Source organism: Ammospiza caudacuta, chromosome 3, assembly GCF_027887145.1.
Source record: "Ammospiza caudacuta isolate bAmmCau1 chromosome 3, bAmmCau1.pri, whole genome shotgun sequence".
In the NCBI taxonomy this organism is placed as follows: Eukaryota; Metazoa; Chordata; class Aves; order Passeriformes; family Passerellidae; genus Ammospiza; species Ammospiza caudacuta.
The window spans coordinates 114,251,299-114,276,519 of NC_080595.1; the positions used below are offsets into that span (position 1 = coordinate 114,251,299).

General features: G+C 40.9%; 1 protein-coding gene across 1 annotated transcript in view; it reads right to left on the reverse strand.

The window, feature by feature from the left end:
- Positions 1–3,638: 3,638 nt before the first annotated feature.
- Positions 3,639–25,221, reverse strand: part of PKHD1 (PKHD1 ciliary IPT domain containing fibrocystin/polyductin) — a 239,029-nt gene continuing 217,446 nt past the window's right edge. The window contains exons 61-66 of the mRNA XM_058801804.1: positions 18,231–18,366; positions 17,612–17,699; positions 13,716–13,823; positions 10,005–10,160; positions 9,358–9,492; positions 3,639–4,426 (exon numbers count right to left, since the gene is read on the reverse strand). Of these exons, the coding sequence (XP_058657787.1) occupies positions 4,074–4,426; positions 9,358–9,492; positions 10,005–10,160; positions 13,716–13,823; positions 17,612–17,699; positions 18,231–18,366 (976 nt within the window). The 3' untranslated portion in view covers positions 3,639–4,073. The remainder of the gene's footprint in view (positions 4,427–9,357; positions 9,493–10,004; positions 10,161–13,715; positions 13,824–17,611; positions 17,700–18,230; positions 18,367–25,221) is intronic.

The window sequence follows — 25,221 nt, forward strand, 5'->3', positions numbered from 1 at the left end:
TTTCTCATATTTCAGTAGGTAGAAAGCTGGAATTATTTCACATTCTGGCAAATGCATAATGATTGCAAAAATTGTATATAAAAACCTGTTTATCTGGATAATCAGTGTGTCCATAATCACTCTTGGAGTGTTGCAGCTTCCTTGATCCACTAAAGGTTTCCTCTCACAGTTCCTAGGCCAGTGAAGATATTTTTGAGTGCAATTCATTGTTAGTAAGGTTATTCTTTGCAGAGTCAGGAGCTCAGAGAAAAACCTTCTGACTGGACTCTTGCCTCCTTTATTTGCCATTTATACCTCTCATGCTATAGAAATAAATGCCATAATAAATACCATAATAAATAGGGACTGGAAGTTATACCATATAGAGATGATCAAAAGGTTTATAATCTCATTGCTGTTATTTGGTTTTTCTTTCTTTTTTTTTTAATTTTGTCTTAGGCACACGATTCCTTCAACCCAGACTGTAATTAATTTTACTACATCACCAGTTATCTCTGCTCCCTAACCAGGCTTGTCATTTTAATTTTTCACAGGCTTTCTTTTTCCTATCCATGTGCCCGTTCCTGTATCTTCGTGAAGTCTCATCAGCTCTGGCCCAAAGCCTTAGGCAAATTTGTCTGTAATGCACTCCTCTACTTCAGACATAAGAGGAAAAAACATCACCCCCACAAAATAGGGAGTAAAAAAGGAAGGAGAATAATTTTGACCATGCATTGTCTAGCAATTCAGAAATCCTGGAGAGCTTGGTTAAAAGTGAGGCATCCTTTCAGCTATATTCTTATTTATATCAATAAAGGAACTCAGAGGTACTGTAGACGGGACTACAGAAAAAGATTATCAGGCGGAAATCCCAAATCCAGCAAAATTAATGAAATTTTTGCCATTGGCTTCAGTAGAGCCAAACTTGTCAAATATCACTGACATTTAACATGACTGTCCAAGAAAACTTTGGGTCTCAGAGGATGGATCTCCACAGGAAGATCCAGAGATTTTTTTATTAACTTTTCCTGTACTTGGAAGGCTTCTTTCACATCCGGTGTGGGGAAGCTACACTTTGTTAAATCCAAGTAGATTTGCTGGAAATATTTTGTGTCCCTCACAGAGCTGGTCTGAGTCTGGGTTGTGTTGGAGCTTGAATCTCTACCACAATATCCCCATGGACTCCTTCCAAAATCCAAGCTGAAATCCTGCTTGCTGTCTATTTATGTCCTCCCAAAAGTTGGACTTTGACAGCGTCTGAATGTCCTGAGCTGAGCCAAGGACTTGGATAAGCCCAGGTCTGTGAAGGCACCACATCCCATGGGATGTCATGGATAACCCACACACCACACTGTGGATTCTTCATCTGCCTCCTCCCACTGCATCCCTACCCTGGCCCCACCCTGGGTTTTGGAATGCAGAATGTCACAAGTTTATCAATAAAACACCCACACAAAGGTGGAAACAACTGTTGTGCTAATTATAGTGTAAGGATTAACAAGAACTCAAAGCAAAAGTTGAGCAGGATCACCGAAAGTATTGACCACAACACAGCAATGACAAGTGTCCCTCAGGACAAGCTGGCATTCAAAATACCAGAAAATTAGGTGTTTGGTTTGAGATTTGAGATGTTTCTTCTCCTCTTTCCTTGCCCAGGACATTCTGTAGCAGCTTTGATGGGGCTGTTCACAGAACCACAGAATGGGTTGGGTTGGAAGGGCCTTAAAGACCACCCTGTTCCACCCCCTACAATGGATGGGGACACCTTCCTCTGTCCCAGGGCGCTCCAAGCCCCATCCAGCCTGGCCTTGGACACTTCCAGGGATCCAGGGGCAGCCAAAACTCCCATCTAATCACACAGCTCCTTTAACTCAGTCTCATGGAAAACAAATAAGGAAAACATTTTAAAATAAATCTGGATCTCCCTCTGCCACAAAGCAGAAGGATCCCATTTCATCCAATTGCTGTTGCACTCAGCATAAACCAAATTATTTTAGAAAAAGGTCTTTCTCTCTGATCACTACAGAGTTGTGTTTTCCTTTTTCTTTTTTCTTTTTTCTTTTCTTTTCTTTTCTTTTCTTTTCTTTTCTTTTCTTTTCTTTTCTTTTCTTTTCTTTTCTTTTCTTTTCTTTTCTTTTCTTTTCTTTTCTTTTCTTTTCTTTTCTTTTCTTTTCTTTTCTTTTCTTTTCTTTCTTTTCTTTTCTTTCCTTTTCTTTCCTTTTCTTTTCTTTTCCTGATACACAAGATTCCCTAAATGTGTTATTCAGGCTTTGCTGCATCTTTGCACTCATTTTTCACCATGTTTTTTTCACCTTCTGCCTACTTCTTTCCCATGTGCTACCACTCACTCTGTTGAAAATGCTGCAATTAAAGCCTTTTAGCCCTGTTAATTCTATTAGAGGTCCAGCTGTACAAGACATTACTTATTCTGCAAACAAAGTATGGATAAATTCAAGGATTATGAACTAAAGGATTAATTTAAACCCTTAACTATTTCCAGCATATCTGACTTTTTCCCCTAAAAAAATTCTTTGTATTGTATTTTCATATAACTAATTCAATGATATTTTCTGTCATTTCGACATATGTAATAATATATTGTTTTCTTTTTTACTGGTTGGATGTGATGGAGTAATTTACTAGAAGTAGGAACACTGAAGGGAAATAGAATTCATGGAATGGAGGAATTGTGTTTCTGTAGTGAGGCTCTCCTACCATGAGAAATCATCTGAAACTGGATATCAGCTGTGGAGAAAAAGAAGGGTTTGATGTCAAGAAATTGATGTCTTTGAAAGCTATAACTTTTTATTCAGACCCTGAATCATGAGCAGTAGGGATCTACCCACTAATAATATTTTGGCCTCTGCAGAAAATAATGCATTAAATGGCTTTTCTATACCATGGAAGAGGTCAGAAAAGTTGATCCACTGCACTTAATAAGATCTTCATCCACAAGTGTCTTAATCGAAAAAAACTCCTCTTCACTCAACAAGAAGCCTGACTCCGTGTGCAGTCAGTCTAATTTTGCCCCAAAATTATGATTATAAAGACAGCACAGTGCAGAAGCCAAAGATGGTGAATCTATTTTTGTGCCCGGGAAACAGAACAGCTTGATCAGAATCTGCACCTTAACTCCTTCAGCCTGAGTAGAACTGGTTTGTGGATTATTTGAGTGTTTTCCAAATGAAGGTTTCTCACCTTCTCTTCCGCTGCTGATCTGGTCAGACACCTCATCTTCCTGATTAAGTAGTTTTTTTTGCAAAGGAGTGTAAATTTTATCTGGTCCCACCAGGGCACCTTGCAACCAAGAGTTTTATGGTACAGAGAAGGCATAATAAAGTTCCTCATCTTCCAGCTCAGTAAAGCAAAGCACAGAGGAATAAACTGAAGAATATCAGCATTATTATTATTATTATTATCATCCATAAAGAGTAGTGTTCATAACAAGTCAGTGATTTAAAGGTGTCAGAAAACAATGCCATGGTGAAGATTTACTCAGTAAAACACTTTAATCTAAAAAAACAAACAAGCAAACAAACAAAAATCAGAAACAAAACAAAACAAAACAAAACAGGTTTAATTAGAGCACTATGGAAGAACTTACTCAAGCCGCAACGAAAGCTGAAAAAATGTAAAAAAGGGAAAATATTTGTGCACATTCTAGGGTTCTTTGAATGAAACTAAAAGCATGGCTGGAAGAAATGGAAAACTTATATATATTTACATATATTGATATTCACCAGCAATACTCAAGACCGTAAGACTACATCCATGCTAGAACATCGCAGTGTCAGAAACCCTGTTGAGTTGTTAGGCTGATCCCTGACTGCTTTTGACGTCATAAATGCTCCCCAACACAACTCCTGAAGAGAGTTTTGGAGGAGTCAGGAGAGCTGTTCTCAAGGGGCGGTTTGGAGGCACCCAGCCCATTTTGGAAGCCAAGAAAGCTCAGCATCAATGAGCCTCACAGTTGGCTGCAGGCTCATTTGCCCACATGGTTGCCATCCCAACACCTGTAGGGTTTTCTCTGAGCACAAAAGCAAAAAGCTCATCACCAAAGTGACCACGGTGGTTCATCCCCTCCCATTCCTGCCTCACCCCTCTGCTGCCACCATGGCCACACATTCTCTGACATCATTCTGGGCTTGGGGCATCCTGTTGTGTTTCTCTCCTTCCCGGCTGTACCCAGCTGAAGGTTGGGGCATTTCCTCCTGGCTGGAGCAGCCTGGCACTGCTGGCTGCTGAAGCTCCTCAGAGGCACCCGGAGCTCTTCTTCCATGGGGCTGTTGGTGTCTGGCACTTTTCCTGGCTGAGGGAAAGGTGTGTCTGTCCCCAATCTTGGGTTGCATGGTGCTTGGCTTCCTTGCTGACTTGGCTTCACAGGGATGCAGGTTCAGCTCCTCTGCATGTCCTGTGGCAGCTCCCACTGCTCCACTTCCTTCCATCTCTGTGAAAACAAGGCTTGTTTGTTTCTCACAATAATTATGAGACACCACCTTCATGTATATTATCCTTTTATACCTTTATTGTGTGTTAAAGGCATCAATAAATTTTAAAATTTTTTCCCCCGTTTTACATGGGCAGACAATGATAGGACAAGGGGGAAGAGTTTTAAATTGAACAGGAGAGATTCAGATTAGACATTAGGAAAAAATTCTTCCCTGTGAGGGTGGTGGGCCACTGGCACAGGTTGCCCAGGGAAGCTGTGGCTGCCTCATCTCTGGAAATTTTGGATGGGGCTTGGAACAACCTGGGATAGTGGAAGGTGTGCCTGCCCAGGGTGGTAGGAAGTAGGTGATAATTAAAGTCCCTTCCAACCCAAACTATGATTAATTAAAAAGCAGTTACTGTTACAGAAATCATTTCAATGGCCATAGATTTCAGTTTGACAGAAATAAATTTTCAAAGCCAAACAACCATTAGCTATTTCCACAAACAAATAAAAAGGAACAAACTCAGCTGGTTTGTGCTTATTGACACACTAACAGCTGCTAGAACATCTCTAACATTCAGAAAATTTTCAATAAGTGTTTAATAATCAATTTTACAGAATACATTTTTTAGTAAGCTATGTACTGCTAAGACTGATAATATTTTAATACTACACACCCGTAAAATGCATCATCCCTTTCTGAAATAGGCTGTAACTTAGGGTAGAACTTTGTATTTCTGACATTTGAGTCCTACTCAAGGCAGAGCCTGTAACCTGCAATGCTGTTTTTAAAAATTACATAGAAAAAAATGAAGGAAAAAGTAAATATACACTATACATTTTTCATGTGGAAGCATTTACATCCTTATCTATCAAATGGTTGTCAATAACAGAGGCAGGGTCGCTTGTAGTGACATAGCAGATAATTTCTGATCTGACAGAATATGCCATGATTGGCAGCATAATTTGTAGCTTCATGTGGATGCTAAAAACATTTATAATTTTCTTGCAATCCTCTCCTTCCCCCCATGAAAAAAAAATGCCATCAGCCTACACCCAAACCTTTAATACTCATTCCAAATCCAGAACTAGTCCTGTTCAATGTGTCCTGTGTGAGTGAATAAAATCAGATTTTTAGTCCATTTATCAGCACACACATTGTAGGTCCTTAGCACAAATAATGCCAGAAAATGTGTAATTACCATTTTTTATGGTTTAGGTTTGTCCTTTCAGTTTAACCCTTAACAGCCTGTGACATTCAGCCTCATGGCTGCTCAGACCTTTTGCTCAGATTTATTCTCTTCTGCATTTCCTGCAATTCATTGGTTGGAACTGTATTTTCTGAATCATAGAATATCTCAAATTGGAAGAGACCCATAAAGGATCATTGAGTACCACCCCTGCTTCTCACAAAAACACCTAAAATTAAATTATATTTCAGAAAGGTTGTGCAGACACTCCTTGACCAACCTGAACTCTGACAGCCCTGGCAATAACTTCATGCTTGGGCTCTGTTAAAGAGTATTGTTGTTTTTTTCAACTTGTACACTCATCAATTTAAATTCCAGGGTTGTACCTCTTGGAAATCCACCAGAAAGCTGTTTCCAAAATTCCTGCACTCAGACATATTATTATGTTTAGCACTTTTCCTTCTTAAGCTGGCTTTAACTTCAGGTAGTCGGCTGATTTAAGGTATAAAATACATACCTCACCAGGTTCAATTTTCCTCTTTAGACACATAAACAAGATAATAAGGTCATGATCTCTTATACCAAAGCTGCATGTTAGTTCTGGAGATTTATTGACTCTCTCATCTTCAAAGGTGCCATTATCAACAGTGGAAAAAAGGTTTCTCAGGCAAGTTTGAATCACTGGAGAAGGCTACAAGTTTACTGTGTAGAAGCAGTTTCAAGGATGAAGTACTGCCTTGAGATTCCTGATTTTTAAACATTAAATACAAACTATTCAATATCATGAAAGCATATGATTAACTGGATTAAGTACCAGCTAACAGAGCTCAGGCAGAAATTATATATGGGAAATAATTCTCAGGGATATGTGGCAGTACCAGGCTCTACCACTGAAATGGAAGGTATTCAGTGTTTCCACTGGTGATTTGGAATTTAAACTGGAATTGATTCTGATGAAATTTTCTAAAACAAAGGGATAATGGCAAACTGGTAGAAAGGAAGGAGGAGGAGCTGATCTGAGCAAGGTAGGAGCCACAAGGGAAGACCCAATTTACAGATTGGGATTACATTTTCAGGAACACACAGTGATTTCTGGCTAAAACACCCAAGGAGTTCAGAATAAGAATCAGTCAGGTGCCATTTTGAAAAGGTTCAGGGAAAGGACAGAAGATTGAAGCTGGAAATGTAAATTGTAGGAGTATACAAGCACTTGGTTGAACCACCAGAATAAACTGCAAAAAGCAAAAAGCAACAATATGTTCCTGCACCTCCAGGTGTGTTCTGTTAACAGTGCCTTAGTCCTTCAAAAGTTCTTCAATTCAAGAGAGAGATAATTACAAGAAGCTAAGGAGATATTTCATGTTAGACCAAGGTTGGGCAAGGCAATATCTTGATTCCTTCTCCCTGCTGTACTGCATAACTGTGAATATTGGTTTCTTCCTCATCTTCATCCTCAGCTGTTACTTTTGGTACAATATTCAGGACCCTTGATCCACTGCACTCCACAAGCACCCACCAATGAGAAAATCTCTGTTTTGCAAGTCTTACTGTGGTGATTAACAACTAAAGGCCCTGAACACAATTGTGTTAGAAAAGCAGTACTTCTTATGAGGGGAAGAGCTACAAAGCAGAAACTAAACAAAAATAGTGCAGCTTTGATTTCTTCTCTCTCTCTCCAAAACCAACAGCACTTTAAATAGGGGGGAATCAAACATTAGACTTTTCCAAGTCATATGTATTAAATTCACTTAAGATATTGTTATCCTTGTTTAGATTTGAACATATTGGGGAATCTTTTTTGTCTTGCAACTATTCCTAAAAGACTCTAAGTGGCTGGATTGCCTTTTTCTGACAAAAAAAAATTCTTCCCATGAATTATTTACATGATGGCTCCAATCAATGCTGTACCTGTCAGCCTCCCCAGCCAAAATGAAAGTTCACTATGTAAAGGTGCCAAGGGAGAGTGGCAGCCTCCCACTGCGAGTTTATAGACAGAACTAAGTCAGCACGCATTATGTGTCAGAGCCAACATCAGACAGAATCAGATCCTTTGATCTCAGACCTCCACAGGAAGCTTAGATCTCAGACAAATTAGATAAAAAATGAATTTATAGCAGATATGTGTCCTAAGGCACACAGCTGAATGCTGTGTTTTGGAAGAGTATGGCAAATATCAAAACACATAAACTGCAGAATTTCCTCTCTCCTTCTCTCTCTCCCTCTGCTTTTGTGATAGACACTAATTAAAAGGAGATAAAACTCCAGCTCGCCTCTTCCTGCCTCTTATGCAATCCACAGGCTTCGGTAAAGAGGAGGAAAAAGAAATTCCCAAAACAGAGCAAATGGGGGGTTCATCAGGGTTACCCGAATGCCCTTAGATCTGTGCTGTTGGCAGGTGAGATAAAAAAAAAGCCCTCAACTAGTGTAAGAACATTTCACACTTGCAGAAAAGGGAAGCCGGTGCTTTGTGCTGCCAGCCACATGCCCCCGGGGCTGTCTGCTTTTCTGTGACCTCAGAAGGAGTCGGGTTTGATCAGAAGATGATGAAAGGACAAGACTGAGGAGGTGTTGGGGAAGGGGTTGTTGGTGGCAGGACCCTGGAGAATAAAATAGGACATAGGGTGGGGTGGGTGGGAGTGGAGCTGCTTTGGTTGGACTCACAGAACTGTGCAGATGAGCCCTGGGTGGGTTTCTTACCTCCAGTGTAAATCACAGTCCTTCACAGCCTGCAAACCTGCCCAGAGCTTTTGATCCACCTGCAGCACCTGGAGATGTGGGCAGGGAGGAGCCCTGGGGACACCAGGAGTATTGGTCCCTGCCCTACTCCAAAAACACTGGGAGAAATCATGGGCTCATTGGATCATAGAATATCCTGGATTGTGGGGAAGGAACCCAAGAGGATCACTGAAGTCCAGGCCCTGTCCCTGCACAGGACACCCCAAGGATCACAGCGTGAGCATAAGGGGGATTATGCTGCTGCCTTCAGTGCAGCTGGGAATTCACTCCATCTGTATTAGAGATGAAATGACAAACAGAAAAAAATCAGGAAGGAGAAATAGGAGGCAATAAAGAGATAGACCTTTTGAGAATGTGCCATTGATAGTGGGGCCCTGGAAAATGTTAAAGATAGACTCTGAAAATGTTAGGCTTTGTGTTTTGCCAGATCATTGCACCTGCGTAAGCAGTAGGATAAATGATATAATTGCTAGATGTGATGATTGTTTAGTAATTAAATATAATTATTGTATAATCATAAGAAGAATCATGAGAAACTATGTTAGAAATTTAAGGGGGCCATGAGGAGCCATGCTTGGCTGAAATCTATGTATACAATAGAACAATATAAGTTTAAAAATTAACATGAAAGTTATATAACTATAGAATATAAAAACGTGTTCATCCCAAATGCATGTCGGAGTCAGATTTGGGTTGGTAACCTCTGACACCCAGAGCTCTTCAATAAAAGCACCTACATATAATCATTTTCATGGTTATGTGTTTCTGAACACTAACACCATTGGTCCTATACAAACCTATAAAATCATAGAATCATTAAAAGTTGAAAAAAACTCTCTTAGATCATTGCATCCAAGGCACAATCACTTTATCAAACTTCTCCCTGGCTGCCACATCCCACACATTTTTTAAACACTTGCAGTGATGGTGACTCCATCACTTCCCAGGGAACATCTGAACATGTTAAAAGACATAAACTGACTCTTTTGGTGTCCAATAATTTATGAATTGCAGTCTCACCTCCTGCTACAGCCACTCCACTTTTACTGGGTCCTTGACTGCAGCAAGGCTTGGTGGGAGCTGCAGGAGGCTGTGCTTGTTCATTGGGTCTTTTGATCCTGTCCCGTGGGAGATGAGGCTGTTCAGTCCTCGTTTCTGCAATGAAACACACAATCACATCACCCTCAGTGCATCTCCGCTCAGCAGAAATTATTAATTTCAGCAAAAATTGAAAATTTGTTGAATATATAGTAGAAAATTGCTTGAATATATATATGGCCCTAAATGCTGGGTCCGCTCACCTTTGAACACTTGCAGGGATGGTGACTCCACCACTATCCTGAGCAACCTGTTCCAGTTCTTAACAATTCTTTCCAAGAAGAAACTTTCTGTAATATCTGCCTGGACTCAGAAACCTTTTATAGGCATAAATCTGTATAACCTTGAACTATCACAGAATTATAGAATATTTTGAGTTGGAAGGGAACCACATTGATTATTGAAGCCCAAATCTTGTCTGCATAAACTACAACCAAATCCTAATTACTGAATATCCCACAGCTTTTTCTGAGTTCTGTACTCTGAAACCCATTGTGGCCACTCTGGGGATTTGTTAAATGAAACAAGGATTCTGCAAGTATAAAGTTTTGTGGATATTTCCAACTTACTGTGGCTTTTGCTCTTCCTGAACCAGCAGAATGAAAGAACAATGGTGAATGCAGATGCTGCTGAACCGAGTATGACAACCAGGATCATGCTGGCCCTGGCTCTCATGGGCACAGGGAAGGTGGCAAATGGCTGGGACAGCACAGTGAACTTCACCCCTGAGAATTTAAAGCAGTTGGTTTATTACAAAAGCAATGACAGCAATTTCACAGCTAAAACAACACCCTATAGCTTTTTAACAGGGTAAAGATACATTCAGGGACAAACCACACATCCATCTATCTCCAGACAGATCCAACATTAATGGACAATATTTATTTAGGACTTAGTACCAGGACAACCCAAATATGCAACAATTTTTCTACAAGGTAAGTTTCAAGGTTTCAGTGCTTTCTGGAGCATAAACAGTTTCTTTGCATTCAACAGTACTTAATATTTCTCCTATGAATTTGTCTAGCTGACATAAACCTCAGAAAATACATTCACAATGCATCTGCTTTTGAGGCCAGACAGATCAGGCCCGTACAGGAAACATGCACATTTTCTGCAACAGAAACTGGTTGTGATAAGACAGTTCTTAATACTGATTTTTTTTTCAGGCTATACCTGAATCATATCAATAGAAGTTAGAGGGAATCCAGAAATATTGACCAGCATGAAGATTAAATCCATGATGCAGAAAACTCCCAGTGAACTTGTGAATATTTTCCACCATGTTGATAATGAGCATTATAAATAAAAAATGTCAGTGTCCCTGCTGTTACAGTAAATCTTTAGTCTCTTGAAAGACAGAAGCTCTGGGTAATGCTCTGCACCCAGAAATTCTAAACTTTTCTGTAAATGGCAGAATCAAGCCAGGCACTGCTCATAATCTCTGTGTTCAAGAGTTCATTGGGTCTCAGATCTGAGCTGAAAGGACTGGAAGAGGATTAGTGCTGCCCTTTTGAAATAGAGAGAGGTTTTGATTCCCTAAATTATTTCCAAAACAAGTTCTGAATGCAGATGTGCTGGGCAAGGACAGGAGCTTAGGAAAACTGGCTCTGGTACTCTCTGTAGACCACCTTGAAGGATGTGGGTTAGCACATCAACTCCTTATGTGTCTTACTACCTGACTCATTATTGGTCCTAACCCCACAATTCTAAACATTTTGATGGATGGACGTTTCTTTTATTTGAGTTCCACTTTTAATAAAATCTAAAAGCCTTTTTTTTTTTTTCATAAATTCATTTAAAAAATCAGAAATGCTGTAAGATAGAGGCTTGGAGACCAGGGCAAGTAGCTGTAGGTACTTTTAGCAGAAACTAATTAGATTTGTGTCAGTGTTGTCCACCTGAACGAAGCTGAGCTGCATCAGAACAAGGTGGGAAGCATGTTCCAATTGGGAGAAATCTGCCTGCAGGTACAAACACATATGAACTTCAGCTGAGAGAAGAAATCTCTCAGGTATCAAGGACTCTGCACAGACAGGTGTTTAAAGGTGTTTTGCGCTACTCTAATAGTCCGTGAGTAGGATGCTGTTGGTTTAAATGGAAAGTGGATGTATCAAACCCATTGGGATCCATATCAGGGAAGGGAATATTACTGTAAAACAAGGAGCAGGATGATGCAGTAGGGCTATGAATAGTCTGCTCTCCCCAGGAGCTACCACTAAAACATTTGGGATTATTGCATTTGACATCAGCTGCACCTCCTGAGCTGTCTCCAAACAGTGAATTATGCCAGGCTAGGTGCACAGAGCAACTGGTTCATGGAGATGTATCACAAACATCTACTATTTGATTGTTTAATTCCTTAAAGTGAACCTCTGCAGTAAGAATCTGGAAGTGCAAAAACCTTTATGCTGTCTCCAGCATGGCTCCCAATTACAAGGAGCAAAAGGGATTGTGCCTTTGGTGTGTACTTTTGCAATGCACATTAAAAATGTAGAATAATCTGATTTACACAGGTGATACCTGCACAGGTACCTGTACACATTGGTACCTCTAAACATCCTCCATGGGGAGGAATGGCTTTAAGATGAAAGAGGGCAGATTTAAATTAGATATTAAGCACAGGCACAGGTTGCCCAGAGAAGCTGTGGCTGTTCCATACCTGGAAGTGTTGAAGGTCAGCCTGGATGGAGCTTTGAGCATCCTGGTCTACTGAAAAGTGTCCCTTCCCAACACAGGGGAGTTAAAACTCAATTATCTTGAAGATCCCTTCCAATCCAAACTATTCTGTGATTCTTTTCTTAATGCCTAGTAACTCTCTGACTGGTAAATATTTCAGAGAAGGGATCTCTGACCTTTGTTCAGAAAAAAGATTTTGGGATTCCCTTGAAACAGGTTTCTAAACACATTGCATTAAGCTGTGCTTCCAGCCTAAAGATTCAGATCTTGTGAGGTGCTGACTTTCCATCTGCTCTCGCTGATTAGAAGGTAGTGGGAGCTGCATGTGTTTGGCAGCTCAAAATACACAAAACATCCCCCCTTGGAAGGCCCACTTCTAAGTATTCCATGCACCTCAATTCTTCCTTTGCCAAGCCATGGGAAGCACTGGATTTGGATGAGCCACTTTTGGCAGCCTAAATGTTTGCAAACTTCTTTTTTGATTTCTAAGATTTTTTCAATACCCACTTCCACCTGGCCACTTCACCAGTCAGATGTACTTGTTTCCTCTGTTTTTGTCTGGATGAGGCAAGACATGAGAGATAGATAGATAGATAGATAGATAGATAGATAGATAGATAGATAGATAGATAGATAATATGGGTATATCTTCTACAATGGTATTTATCTGAAGAGATATCCATGCATATATATCTATACATAAAGAGAGATGGATGGATGGATGTAATACCATAATAGAGACTTTACACATGGTCTTACAACATTTATATCTTAATATGTCCTTGGACTGTGTGCCAGACCTGTTCCTGCTTCTTCATATTCTTGCCTCAGTCATCCTGAGACAAGAAACCAACACTTTGACCCCTCTATTCCTTCAGAAACAGGTTTACAGATAATGTCAGGCCCCCAAACAATTGCAGAGGTGCTTCTCTTGTGCAGACATCTTGAGGATTTTCCAAGGCAGACTTCACAGGGTGCCTTGTCCCCCTCAGCTGGCATTTCCAAGGAGGCATAAGCACACCTGCCTCCTTTTTACTAAGCTGCTCAGGGGCCTCTGAAGGTGTGAACATCATCTCCACAAGCTCTCAGGAAAGCCCTGGCAGAGCCCAGTCCTGGAGTCATGCTCTGAATGTGCATAACCACCTATAAAGGTGACCAGGTGCAGGCAGTCAGGAAAAGGCACTATGAAAATAGCCAGGAGCACAGATCGAAAAATTCTGAATATAAACAGAGAAAAAAAGAGGGAATGAGAGGTTGCAATTTATAGGAAAAAGTTTGCTCAGGCAACTTAACTGATTTTAAGTTTCTGATTTCTTGGGATACATACAAGGGAATCCAGGGAGAAAGAGGCACCTTTATCTGACAATACTTCTCTGTACTTGTTCCTTAGATTTGAGAGACCTTGCATGAATAGCAGAGGAATCATCCAGCTCTCCTGCTGCCTGGGGAATGCCAACTTGGATGTGAAACAGAACTCAGGCTATTTAGAGGTTTGGCATAGCTCCACCCATTCAAACAAAGTTTAACTCCTTTTTTACAAATTCAGGCCACCTGTAGGGCTTTGATTTTAACCCATCAAAGGATACACAGAATACAGGGTTTACCTGGAGGTGATGTCACTGTGAACACAAGTCTCCAGTTTGTTCCTGAGCTGGAGACAGCCAGATTGGAAAAACTTGCACATCCCTCTATGACCTGCACTTGGGTGAGCCCTGGAGAGTCAGAAAAAATCATATTGCAATGAACAGCAAGCAGGTAAGTGCCACTTAAGGAACTCAGGGAGTCCTCATGACTTTAAGGGACCTCAGAAAGCCTAAATTCATTATCCATCTTAATCATAAACATTGTGTCTAACTCCAGAAATTTTCACACAGTGATGCTCAGAAAACAAATTTCAGAAGGATTGGAGGGCTTCAGCTTCTAAATATTTGTTCTTTAAGCTCATTGTGAAATGGCATTTTCTGTGTGTTATGGGGGTATAATGTGAATGCAGCAGTTAAAGGGATCAAACAAAGGTAACAGGAGCTATAGAGATGCACCAGGAAGTTCCAAATGTCCATTTTTAAATTTAACTCATGTCTTGTGTGACTAAGTATTCACCAAGGTTAGGAGAGTGATAATAAGAGTGTCCCAAGGGGATGGTCTCAAGAAGTCAACCCCTGTAACTAAGGGACAAGCTGAATATTCAATTATTTTATGACTTATCTTTCAGGTATAGTCTCTCCTGTCCTATTGTTAAATCTTTTGGAATTTTTCTCCTGCTCTGTCAGATGCTTTGAAAGGTACTTGGCCCTGGAAAATATCTGTGGTGACTGCCCTGGGACAGTACAGGAGACACTGTCAGCTGGAAATCTGGCAGGGAAAAACTCCATGGGGAGCATTAAAATGAAACCCAGAAAACAGTATTTCTCCTTGACATTACCTCTTGTTGTGATCTATCAGGGAATCCATTCTGACTCAACATTTGCCCTTGCCATGATTGTTATTTCTGTAGGCTCTTTTAAAAAGTTGTAATTTACTTTGCAACTGGATCCCCATTTTACTGTGTGTATCTTTGAGCAGCAGCCAAGGCCTGGCCTTTGAGTGATGCTGGCCAGGTCTGGTCTGCATTCAGACTCTTGGGGTGAAAGGGGTGGAATCCTAAAGGCTGACAAATTTCCAAATGTTGGTTCAGGTGGGGGTGAGATGCCAGAACTTCCTCAGGATGCTGGACTGGCTCCAGTGATCACAAACACAGACTTTTGCCTGCTGAAAGACAACATGTCATAACTATTTGCTTTATGAAGCAGGTGGCTTTGGCATTTTATTGCAGTTAAGCAGCACAGGTGAAGGTACATAAAGCTGAATGTGGGCAGGACATTTATACTCTGCCATTCTCATGTCCAGGATATTGAACAATGTGGTGAATTAGCAAATGCTGAACTATTGCCAGAAATTGCCCAAGACAAGGTCTTAGGCAAAACCATGACACATATTAATTATTCAGCAACATAAATGATAAAATTTCTCCTCTCTGTTAATCTGGTACAATTTAATTTGTTCATATCCCAATTAGTTTTGACTACATATATGGGGATTTTTCAATTTCTGTACAATATCTAGCACATCAAACCACCAATTTCATTACAAGTCTCCAGGTTCAGCAGTGAAAGATAAATAATCAGTGATTTATACTGTGAATAGATTTGATGGAGATATGGGAATGTAGATTTCGTTTATTGCTCCAGCCGTATCCTGGTTCATCCATCTACCACTCATATGATCCTCCTTATGATCCATCCTTATATTATGTTGCCAGGCATGATCACACAACATTTGTTCATTTTATTGACAGATCATTCATATCTGGACTGATGGATTCATGGCTGTCACTGCAACAGCAGTGCAGTATTATTAAAGGTTGCAAAGTGCTTTAATGTCAGATAATCAGAAAATTCCTAGATCTCTGCATATGGACTTGAAAAAGTTTTTCTGCAGGAAGACAAATCCTGAAATGCTTCTTAGTGACCCGAGGAGGAAATACTGTGCTGAGATTTGTGTCAAGGATTTGAACTTTGACTACCTGCCCTGATTGTCTCACAGGCTGTTAAAGCATTTCTCATTGATATGAAGGTTTCTCAGGAAAAAAACTGATTTTCACCTCAGTGCTGATTATTGTCCAACTTTGCTCAAGACAGTGTCTGCACAGTCTACCAAGATTTCTTGGCTCTCTTACTGTCTGTAATGCAGATTTTAACAGAGAGTCTTGTCCAAATACTTTATAATTGCCATTTCTAGTGTGTGAAGAAGCCTGGAGTTCTGTACTGTACTTCTCAACAGAGACTAGCTCAGCTTTCAGGCACATATGCTTCAAAACTCAGAATGCTACAGATATATATGGGAGTCTTCCCAAAGATCTCTCAGGCAAGCTGGTATTTAACGTAGAAGCAGAGCTAATTTGGAGCTAAACTGCCTTCCACGAGGCACTTTGGCTGCTGTCAGCTGCAGCAGCCTCAGTGTGCTAGACGGGACCCATTTCCATTAAATGCTGCTTTCATGTGCTTCAAAAGACGAGTGCAATAAGGATGTTTGTCAAAGGGAAAACTGCAGCAAACTATTACATGCAGAACATCTGTACTGTGCTGCTCTTCCGTTGCTGCAGTTTATTGACAATAAATTTGATGCATGTATCTTTTAGAGAATGTGAAGTGTCTTTCTTTTCAGTGACTTTTTCTTTTTCTTTTTCTTTTTCTTTTTCTTTTTCTTTTTCTTTTTCTTTTTCTTTTTCTTTTTCTTTTTCTTTTTCTTTTTCTTTTTCTTTTTCTTTTTCTTTTTCTTTTTCTTTTTCTTTTTCTTTCTTTTTCTTTTTTTTCTCTCTCTCTTTCTCTCTTTCTCTCTTTCTCTCTTTCTCTCTCTCCTCTCTCTCTCTCTCTCTCTTTTTTTCTTTCTCCCCATGTCCCTTCCTTCCTTCCTTCCGCCGCTTCCTTCCTCCCACTGTCATTCCTCATCCAATAATCTGTGGCTAATATAAACCTAAGAAGTTTTGGAACGTGGCGTGAAAAGCAGTAGAAAACACCAAAGGATTTCTCTAACCTGTAATCCTGGAACTATCTTGTGGTAGGAAGGATTTATAATTAACAGAAACAGGGACTGAAAGGGTGAGAAACTGATCTACAGCATAAATGCTACTTATCTTCTCTCAATATGAACTTTTCAACTCAAAAATAGCACACAAATGGCTTTAAGGTGAACAAAATACTTTCTCTGCAATAGGGAACCTAACTTTTCATTGTGTGTGCTTCTTTCTTATATTTAAATATTTTAGAAATTAAACTAATATGTCTATAATCATTATAATTTCCAACTTCTAATTTAGCAGCATATGACCATCCACAGGTGTTTGGTTCAGCACTCTACTTAAAAAAGGTTCTATGTCTAAGCATATTCCCACAACCTAGAGGGAAATCCTCACATGTTTAGAGTTTTCATGAGTCTTCCATGAGTTCATGTGTTCTGATAAATGAGGAACAGAAGGGAAACATTTAGATCCCCCATGAAAAAAAAAAAAAACAAAACAACAATTTCAGATTATATTATGTTAGTGATAATCTATAGGCAGTTGTTTCTGTCTGAACTTGGCCAGATCCTTTGGGATAAAAAAGGTGTTGTGGACTCTTAAGAAAACATTCCAGTTAACATAAATTGAAAATCAGTGTTAGGATTTCTAATTCTTCATTCTTTCTTTTCTTGACCCCAGGTATGTCTTTTCAGGACAAACTATAGGATATGCTTCCTTTAAGCTACCAGACCACAAAATACTTTTAAAAAAGTAAAAGCTTTTTTTTTTTCCCCTGTAGCACATGACTGGGCAGTTCACCAAACTCCTACTGCAACCTTCTATTTTCAGCCCAAAGACTGGTTTTCAACTGCAGTGTTTCTCAGGGACAGCTCCTAAAGTTTTCACCAGCATTTTGCATAGCTGCTTTGCCATAACCCTTGCTACAGGAAAACACATCCAAACCTTTCAGCACAGCCTCAGAGGAGTCCTTGAGATGAGCTGATACAACCCAGGGCTCTGCAGGAGGCCCCAGTTTGTCAATTCTTTCACCCTGGGAGGAAGAACAGAAGAGAAGAATTAAGATCTTGTCTGCTCAGCAAGACCAAAGAAAGCTTTGATGGTTTTAACAACGGTAGTATTTTTATATATATATATATATGCCCCCTGTCTGAGGGTGGATTGCACTTATGTGTCACATGCTACAAGTGCCACAAAGGTCACCATAACTTTTCAAGGTGAGGCCACATCACAGAATGGGTCGGGTTGGAAGGGATCACAGTGGCTCATCTGGTCCAACCTCCCTGCTCCAGCAGGGTCATCCCAGAGCACAGGGCATGTCTCCAGACATTTATGGAATATCCCCAGTGAGGAGACTCCACAGCCTCTCTGGAAAATCTGTTCAATGCTTGGTCACTGCCTAGGAAAGAAATTCTGCCTCATGTCCAGGGGCGACTTGCTGGGATCATTTCCTGCCCATTCCTCTGGTGCCATTGCTGGAGAACCTGCTCCATGCCAAATATCTCAAATGTCAAAATAGTACTGAATTAAATAGAGTCTCCATACACAGGGAGGCAAATTCTACCTTTCTGTCCAGGAAAATGATTTTTGGCTGTACAGGAAGCTGCTTCTCAATTTCTCCATCTGAAGGCTGCACCTGAACAGAGATGCTGTAGGGTCTCCTGTATAAGCATGTTTCTGAATGTTGTCTGCTTCCATTTCTTTCACATGAAAAGGAATGGGAAAGGAAAAAAAAAAAAAGGAAAAAAAAGGAAAATCAGAAATAAAGTTCTAGATATTATTTCTGTTCCTATTTTCTACCTACCTACTATGTTTACCGTATCATAACCCTTTGATTCCTTGGGTGAGAGCAACATGCATGGAAACAGGAGAGTTCTCACTTCCAAGCAGAAAACAGCACCAAAGTATGAAAAAATCCTTTTGTTTAAATCCCCAGTTTACAGATGGAAAAGTGGGAAGTTAACAAAGTCATTTATGTCCCAGGTATCATGTTGGAAGTATGTGGCAAAGACAGGGATTTCATGGATTCATGAACCCAATGCCTTAGCCCCAAAGTCAACACTGAAGTGCACTGAGAGCAGTGGAGCCTGCAAATGTTCCCTGTCCAGCAGAAGATTTTCACTGACAACCTTTGAGCTCCACTAAGAACAAAGTCTTGGTTCCTCTACACAAACACACCAATTACAGGGCTTTGCTGCATTTCCTTTTGCTGCCATCACCTTCCCATTCTGCAAAGTCTGCAGACTGAAATAAAGCAGTTACACACACTCCCTTGAAAGACATTGGTTTTTCCAAGCCTGAAATTTAAATTAGAACATCCCAGGAGAGTGCTTTTGCATTTGAATAAAGAATCAACACTTCATTCTGAGCCTGGATCATTTCATTCCCTTTCCCAGTGCTTTGTGCCATTTAGTATCTCATATATATATATATAATTTTTATATATATATATATATATATATATATATATATAAAGCTTTAATCTGCAATTGCAATGAAGTGGCTGGGGGGTTGGTATTGTCTTGAAATGAAAGAAGAAAAGATATTCATTGATCTCTTGTGTTTACTTAAAGGTGTTTACAAACACAAGATATATGGAGCTTAAGTTTCCTTTGCTTTTAACTCTTTTTTTCTAGTTTTGATGGTTGTGGATGTTTCTTCAGAGTATTACTCTGTATTACAAATGAGAAACTGTTCATACTGAGCTGATGGAAAATACTGGTCTGAACTACAGCTGCTGGAAAGACCAACTAAGGTTTTAAGGATATGTGCAGACTCAAAAGGTAGCTCAAGGATTGAAGCTTTAGTTCTTATCTTGCTTCTTTATCTTGTATTTTTGTTGGTGGGAAAGCCTCAAAGACAATGTTAGGTTTGAAATTCATGTCAGGGGCATCAATAAGGGGCTGTTATCCACCTTCTTCCAAAAATGTGCATTTAACTGTGTGACCAAACACCAAGTCATATACAGCACACCAAGTCATTCCTGTTTTCAAGCTAAAGAGCTGCAGTTTTCTGTGAGCTCCCTGGCTCCAGCTGAGCACAGAGAGGTTTAGGTAAGTCTTGGCATTGTTTCTGTAAGGCCCAAATCTTTTTTTTCTCACCTCAGCTTCTTTAACAAATAAGAAAATGCCCTGAATTCACACCTCAGTTTCTACATGCTAAAACTGTGTGTAGAGGAAGGCTGCTGCAAAATGTGGATCTAGGAAGTACTTCTCACTCTCTAGGGTGAGTAGAGTAATAAAATTATAAAATCACAGAGTCATAGAATCGTAGAAAATTTGGATTAGAAGGGACCTTAAAGATTATCCAGTTCAACCCCCTGCCATGGACAGGGACACCTTCCACTAGTGGAGGTTGTTCCAAGTCCCATCCAGTCTGACCTGAGACACTTCCAGGGATGGGGCAACCACAGCTTCTCTGGGCAACCTGTACAACCCTCACAGTAAAAAATTTCTTCTCAACATCTAATCAAATCTCTCCTCTTTTAATTTAGAACCATTCCTCCTTGTTCTTTCACTCTCTGGTAAAATAACAGTGAAGAAAACAGAACGAAGCAAAACTAGACATGGATACTTAAAATGGAAGTGTAAAAATGAATGTCTGTTTGTGGGTAATTTGAACTTGGTTAACTCAGCATGGAATGTGGTGTTTATATCCCACATGGTTCAACCTGACTCGTGCTGTGAGGGAGCCCCAGCCTTAGGGCACAGCCCTGGACACAGCAAGCTATATTCCTTAAAATTATGTCAGCGTGGAGGAGGAGAAAGGAGCATCCTGCTGATTCATGCTGGAAGGAAAATAGGCCTTTCCTCGCACAGTTTTGTCCTAGGGAGGTGGAGGTAGATGAGTGCTCATAGCCCAGCAAGGACCAGAGCAAGACCTGCCTTTGCCTCATCCTGTGGCCATGAAGGATGTGCTGTTTGCCACTGTCCTGGAGTCTCTTGCTGGGCAGGAGCAGGCTGATTGGTAATTCCCTGCTGACCGGGAGCAGCTCTGATGCTCAGTGCCCTGCAGCTCTTCTAGATGTGGGCACAGCAGGCTGGGGATGCCTCAGTCAACAGGGACACCAGGCACCCCTGATCCTGTCACCATCAGAGTCTGCTGAACAGGCTGAGGCTCCACAGAAGAGCAAATGCCTGTCCTTTAGCAGCAGGGATGTTTGAGAGCAGAAACTGGAGGATCTGCTGCAGGTATCATGGATTAATTGAGAACCTTGGTGGAGAGGTTTGGGCCAGAGGAAATGAAGTATCCCTGAAATCAAGGAGAATTTGTCATTATATTTACAATTTTAATAATAACTGTAATCATAAAATATAAAATCATAGAATGATTTTGGCTGGAAGGGACCTTGAGAATAACCTTGTTCCAACCCCCTGCGATGGGCAGGGACACCTTCCACTATCCCAGGTTACTCCAAGCCCTGTTCAACCTGACCTTGAACACCTCCAGGGATGGGGCAGCCACAGCTTCTCTGGGCAATCTGTGCCAGGGTCTCACACCCTCACAGGGAGGAATTTCTTCCTGATATTTAATCTAATGTATATAGTAATATCATTATTAGTATAGTTATTTTGTCATAAATATGTCTACAACAATAATAGTAATGGGAAGAAGAAGAAGAAGAAGAACAAGAAGAAGAAGAAGAAGAAGAAGAAGAAGAAGAAAAAGAAGAAAAAGAAGTAGTAGTACTATTATCAATTGACTTCAAGGGGAAGGAGATCAGGATGAGAGCCTGGATCAAGGGTCCACTAAAGTCAATGGAAAAACTAGAAAACTAAATTATGCCAAAAAGCAAGACTTGGCACTGACACCTGATCACCTCTACAATTAAACTGTCAGTCTCTCTTAAGCCGTAGTTCAGGTCCAATGGCAAAGTCAAGAACAACTCCCAAATGGTGTGGGAGCTAGTACAGTCAGAAAATATTTTCACTTGGAAGTTTGGATGAGGCCATGCTGAAATATGTCAGCTGGCCTTGGTGCCAAAAACCAGCCCCTGGCATATTTAATTTCCTAATAGACACTGAAATTAATTGAACAGTTGTCTGGTATGTCTGCAATGCGCCGTAAAATCAATGTATCCTTGGAAGAGGAAGGAAATTGGGAAGAATTTAGGGAATAATATGACTAAATGAATCATGATCCAGCTGAAAAGACATTTCTTTGTTGTTGAAAAGGTGGGGATGGCTGGTGACTGCAAGCAATTCAAGAAAGGGAGGTTCAGCAAGGACAGGGCATAGACAAGCTGAGGACTTGTGGCAGACAAAGTAGGTACATATTCCCTGGAAATATTGTGAGGAACTCAGAGTTTTTGGATGAGAATGGGTTCTGATGTCATGGGATGATGAAATAAGCCAGACCTCTGCCCTCTCAGGCGCACTGTTGGAGCTTTGTCACCCCCTGCAGATCTTGTCACTAATTAATACAGATGGGGAAGAGCAACATGAGCATCAGAAGACAATGAGGAGTCTGAGGTCATTCCTATTTTAAGCAAAAAAAGGTATTTGAAGGATGACTTTTATTTCCACCAATTCCCATATTTTCCCATATTATGGACCGAAATCAAAGAGAATCATGGAGCCCATCTCCTGGCTCTGCACAGGACAGACCCAACAATCCCATCCTGTGCCTGAGAGAATTGTCCAAGCACTTCTTGAACTCTGCCAGGTTTGGTGCTGTTGCCACTGCCCTGGGGAGTCTGTTCAGTGCCCAGCCACCCTCTGGATGAAGAAACTTTTCCTCACATCGAACCTAGACATCCCATGGCACATTTTCATGTCATTCCCTCAGGTCCTGTCACTGGTCACCACAGAGCAGAGACCAGTGCAGGCCTTCTTCTTCCCCTCCTAAGGAAATTGTAACTGCAATGAGGTCCCCTCCCAGTCTCCTCTTCTCCAGGCTGAGCAAACCTAGTGACCTCAGCCTCTCCTCTTAAGACTTCCCCTCCTGGCCCTTCTTTCATTAGAAGAATGAATCTGATGAAGGGTTTAGATGTGGGATCACCAGAGGCCTTTAGAAGGAAAGGGACAGAGCAGATGCATCAGATAGGAGAGAAACATACTCCAGATTCATTAGTGACTTCCATTAATAGCTGTAGATCAGTGTAAATACCCCTGATTACAAAGCCAGTGGCAAGGAGCTAAGCCAGGCCTCCTCCATAACACAGTCCCCAAGTTTACTGTCAGAGAAATGTCTTTTATTAAAAGTAAACAGCACCACGCTGGAGGTCAGAGCTTTGCCGTGCTGCGTATCCCAAGGTAATACCACTTTAAGCTCCACATAAACTCTTAAACAGTTTCTATCCTAAAACCAGACCGTAGGTGGTACAGTTTTTTACGATATGTTATAATAGTGCAATAAATCTGTTAGCTTAAAATCGAATCTCCGTGGCCTTTTAGAGAAATCATCATTAAATGCAAGGCCCTGTTAATGATGCCATCCCAGTGAAATTGTTTAATCTGCTAGGGGGGTGGAAGGTCACCAAATGAATTTTTTATAATACATCAACTTGACACGCAATAGGGAAAACTGTAATAGATAAAAGCAAAGGAAAAGGGCACTGTCTTCTTCTGATAGGTCAATAGCAGCCAAGAGAGTCACTCATCCACTTTTCCTTCACTACCGTGCTCCTTTTCCATTTAATATGGACACCCAATTAATACCTCAGCACCATAGACAACCTCATTTTAGGTGAATTATAGCAATTTCTTCCCCCTTCTCCGAAATGAAAGTGATCACAATACATCATAGCATTGTGCGAATTAACGTTAATTGATTCGAGTTACCAAGCATTGATGGGCCACTTCTATAATCTGGTCCTTATTGGGAGCTGGAAGGGATGGAGGGAAGATTAGATTGCATCCCCCGTTGCTTTGACGACGGCGGTCACCTGATGGCTTGTTAGACAGTTGTACGCTTCTATTGCCGGCCCCAGTGGGGTCGTCAGTAAACTGGAGTGATGTCCAAACATCATTACACGCTGCTCCGATATTAAAGCAAAGGGATTAGCACCTTATTGCAGGCAACCTGGATTTGTCATTGTGCTGTCGTTATCCAATTTCCAGATGATAATGTGACTGTGGCCTGCGGGCACGAGGTCCTATAGCCAAACCAAGGTGCCTGTGTATGTACACACATATATATATCTATATCTATATTTATTTTTTTTTTTTAATACATATACACACACACACTCATATATACCCACTCACACTACCCCACAAACACCCAGCACCCCAAGCCATTTAACCCTTTGCTCACCAGATTCCTGCTAACAAAGCATGTGGAAGAATTTTTCCCCCCTTTCCCATCAGACGCGCAGTGGACGCCAAGAGCGCGATGCGACAGCAGAATGAGCTGGCCTGGGAGATGACACGGCCGTCACTCACTCGAGTGTCACAGCAGACAAGCTCTGCTGATAGAGGTGACACCACTCACATGTTAAAAAGGTGAAGTGGGGACAGGATTGGTCCCTTGGAGACGTGGCCAGCAGCTCCTCTCTGCTGGCGCCTGTGTCGTGTAAATCATCGCTTATGTTGCAGATCCTGTTCGTTGTTAGGAGAGGAAATAAATTCATATGTGACACAAGCAAGACAGGTTTTGTTTGACAGCACTGAGGTACCAGTGCTGGGATCAGATCTCTTTACAGTGCTTGAGAAGAATGACAGGGACACTGCTGGATCTCCTGCATGTATCAGGACAATGTTAATTTCTGAGGGAGCACTGGAATAGGGAATAACTTCCCTTGAACCGATCCTCTTCATTTTTAACTGAGATGTATTAACACAAACCCTTCAGTTTCAAAGATCAAGACTGGTGTGCGGGATATGTGGCAATTTATTTCTCCTTCTTCCCTTAGATGCAAAGTCCTGTGCTCCTTTTCCCAAATCTCTCCTGCCCTCTCCACCTTCCCCTTCCTCTGCTTTCTCCTGCTATCACTGCACCTTTCCTACCTCCTGCTCCTTTCCTGCAGAGGAGCCAGCTGAGTTTTGGAAAGCCATTGTCAGAGCAAGCAACCAGAGCTATATGGAGGGTAGGACTCCTAATTGCCTGAATCTTGTAATTCACAGCTGTCACCTTTGAGTGGGAATGACAAATTCTTGGATACGTTCACCAGGTACACTAGATACTAACAGAAATTTAGTTTAAAATTTAAGGCTTAGGGGTGAAATGTGTCTTGGTGATTGACCCTCTTAACCCTACACTGTCAGAATGGTTCCTGCCCAGGAAAGCAGTGGTGGAAAACTGTAATTTTATTTATCTACTATTATTAGAGGGCCAATGTGAAGATCCATGGATGGTAGTTTGGAGATTTGTTGGAAAACTTGCAAGGGAAGTGCTGGCTTCACACAAGGCTCATACACGAAGGGCTGCTTTTGGTATTTTCCCCTTCAAAACCAAACAGTCTTATGGACAGACATCATATTTTGTGCTTGTTTGGAACAGTCTGAATGAAAAACATTTACATTTAAGCAGCAATTCAGTTACTCTATTGACCATGGACTTAGGTCAAAACATACCTCCTTAGTTTTCCTTCCTTGTTTTAAATATGAAGGAAA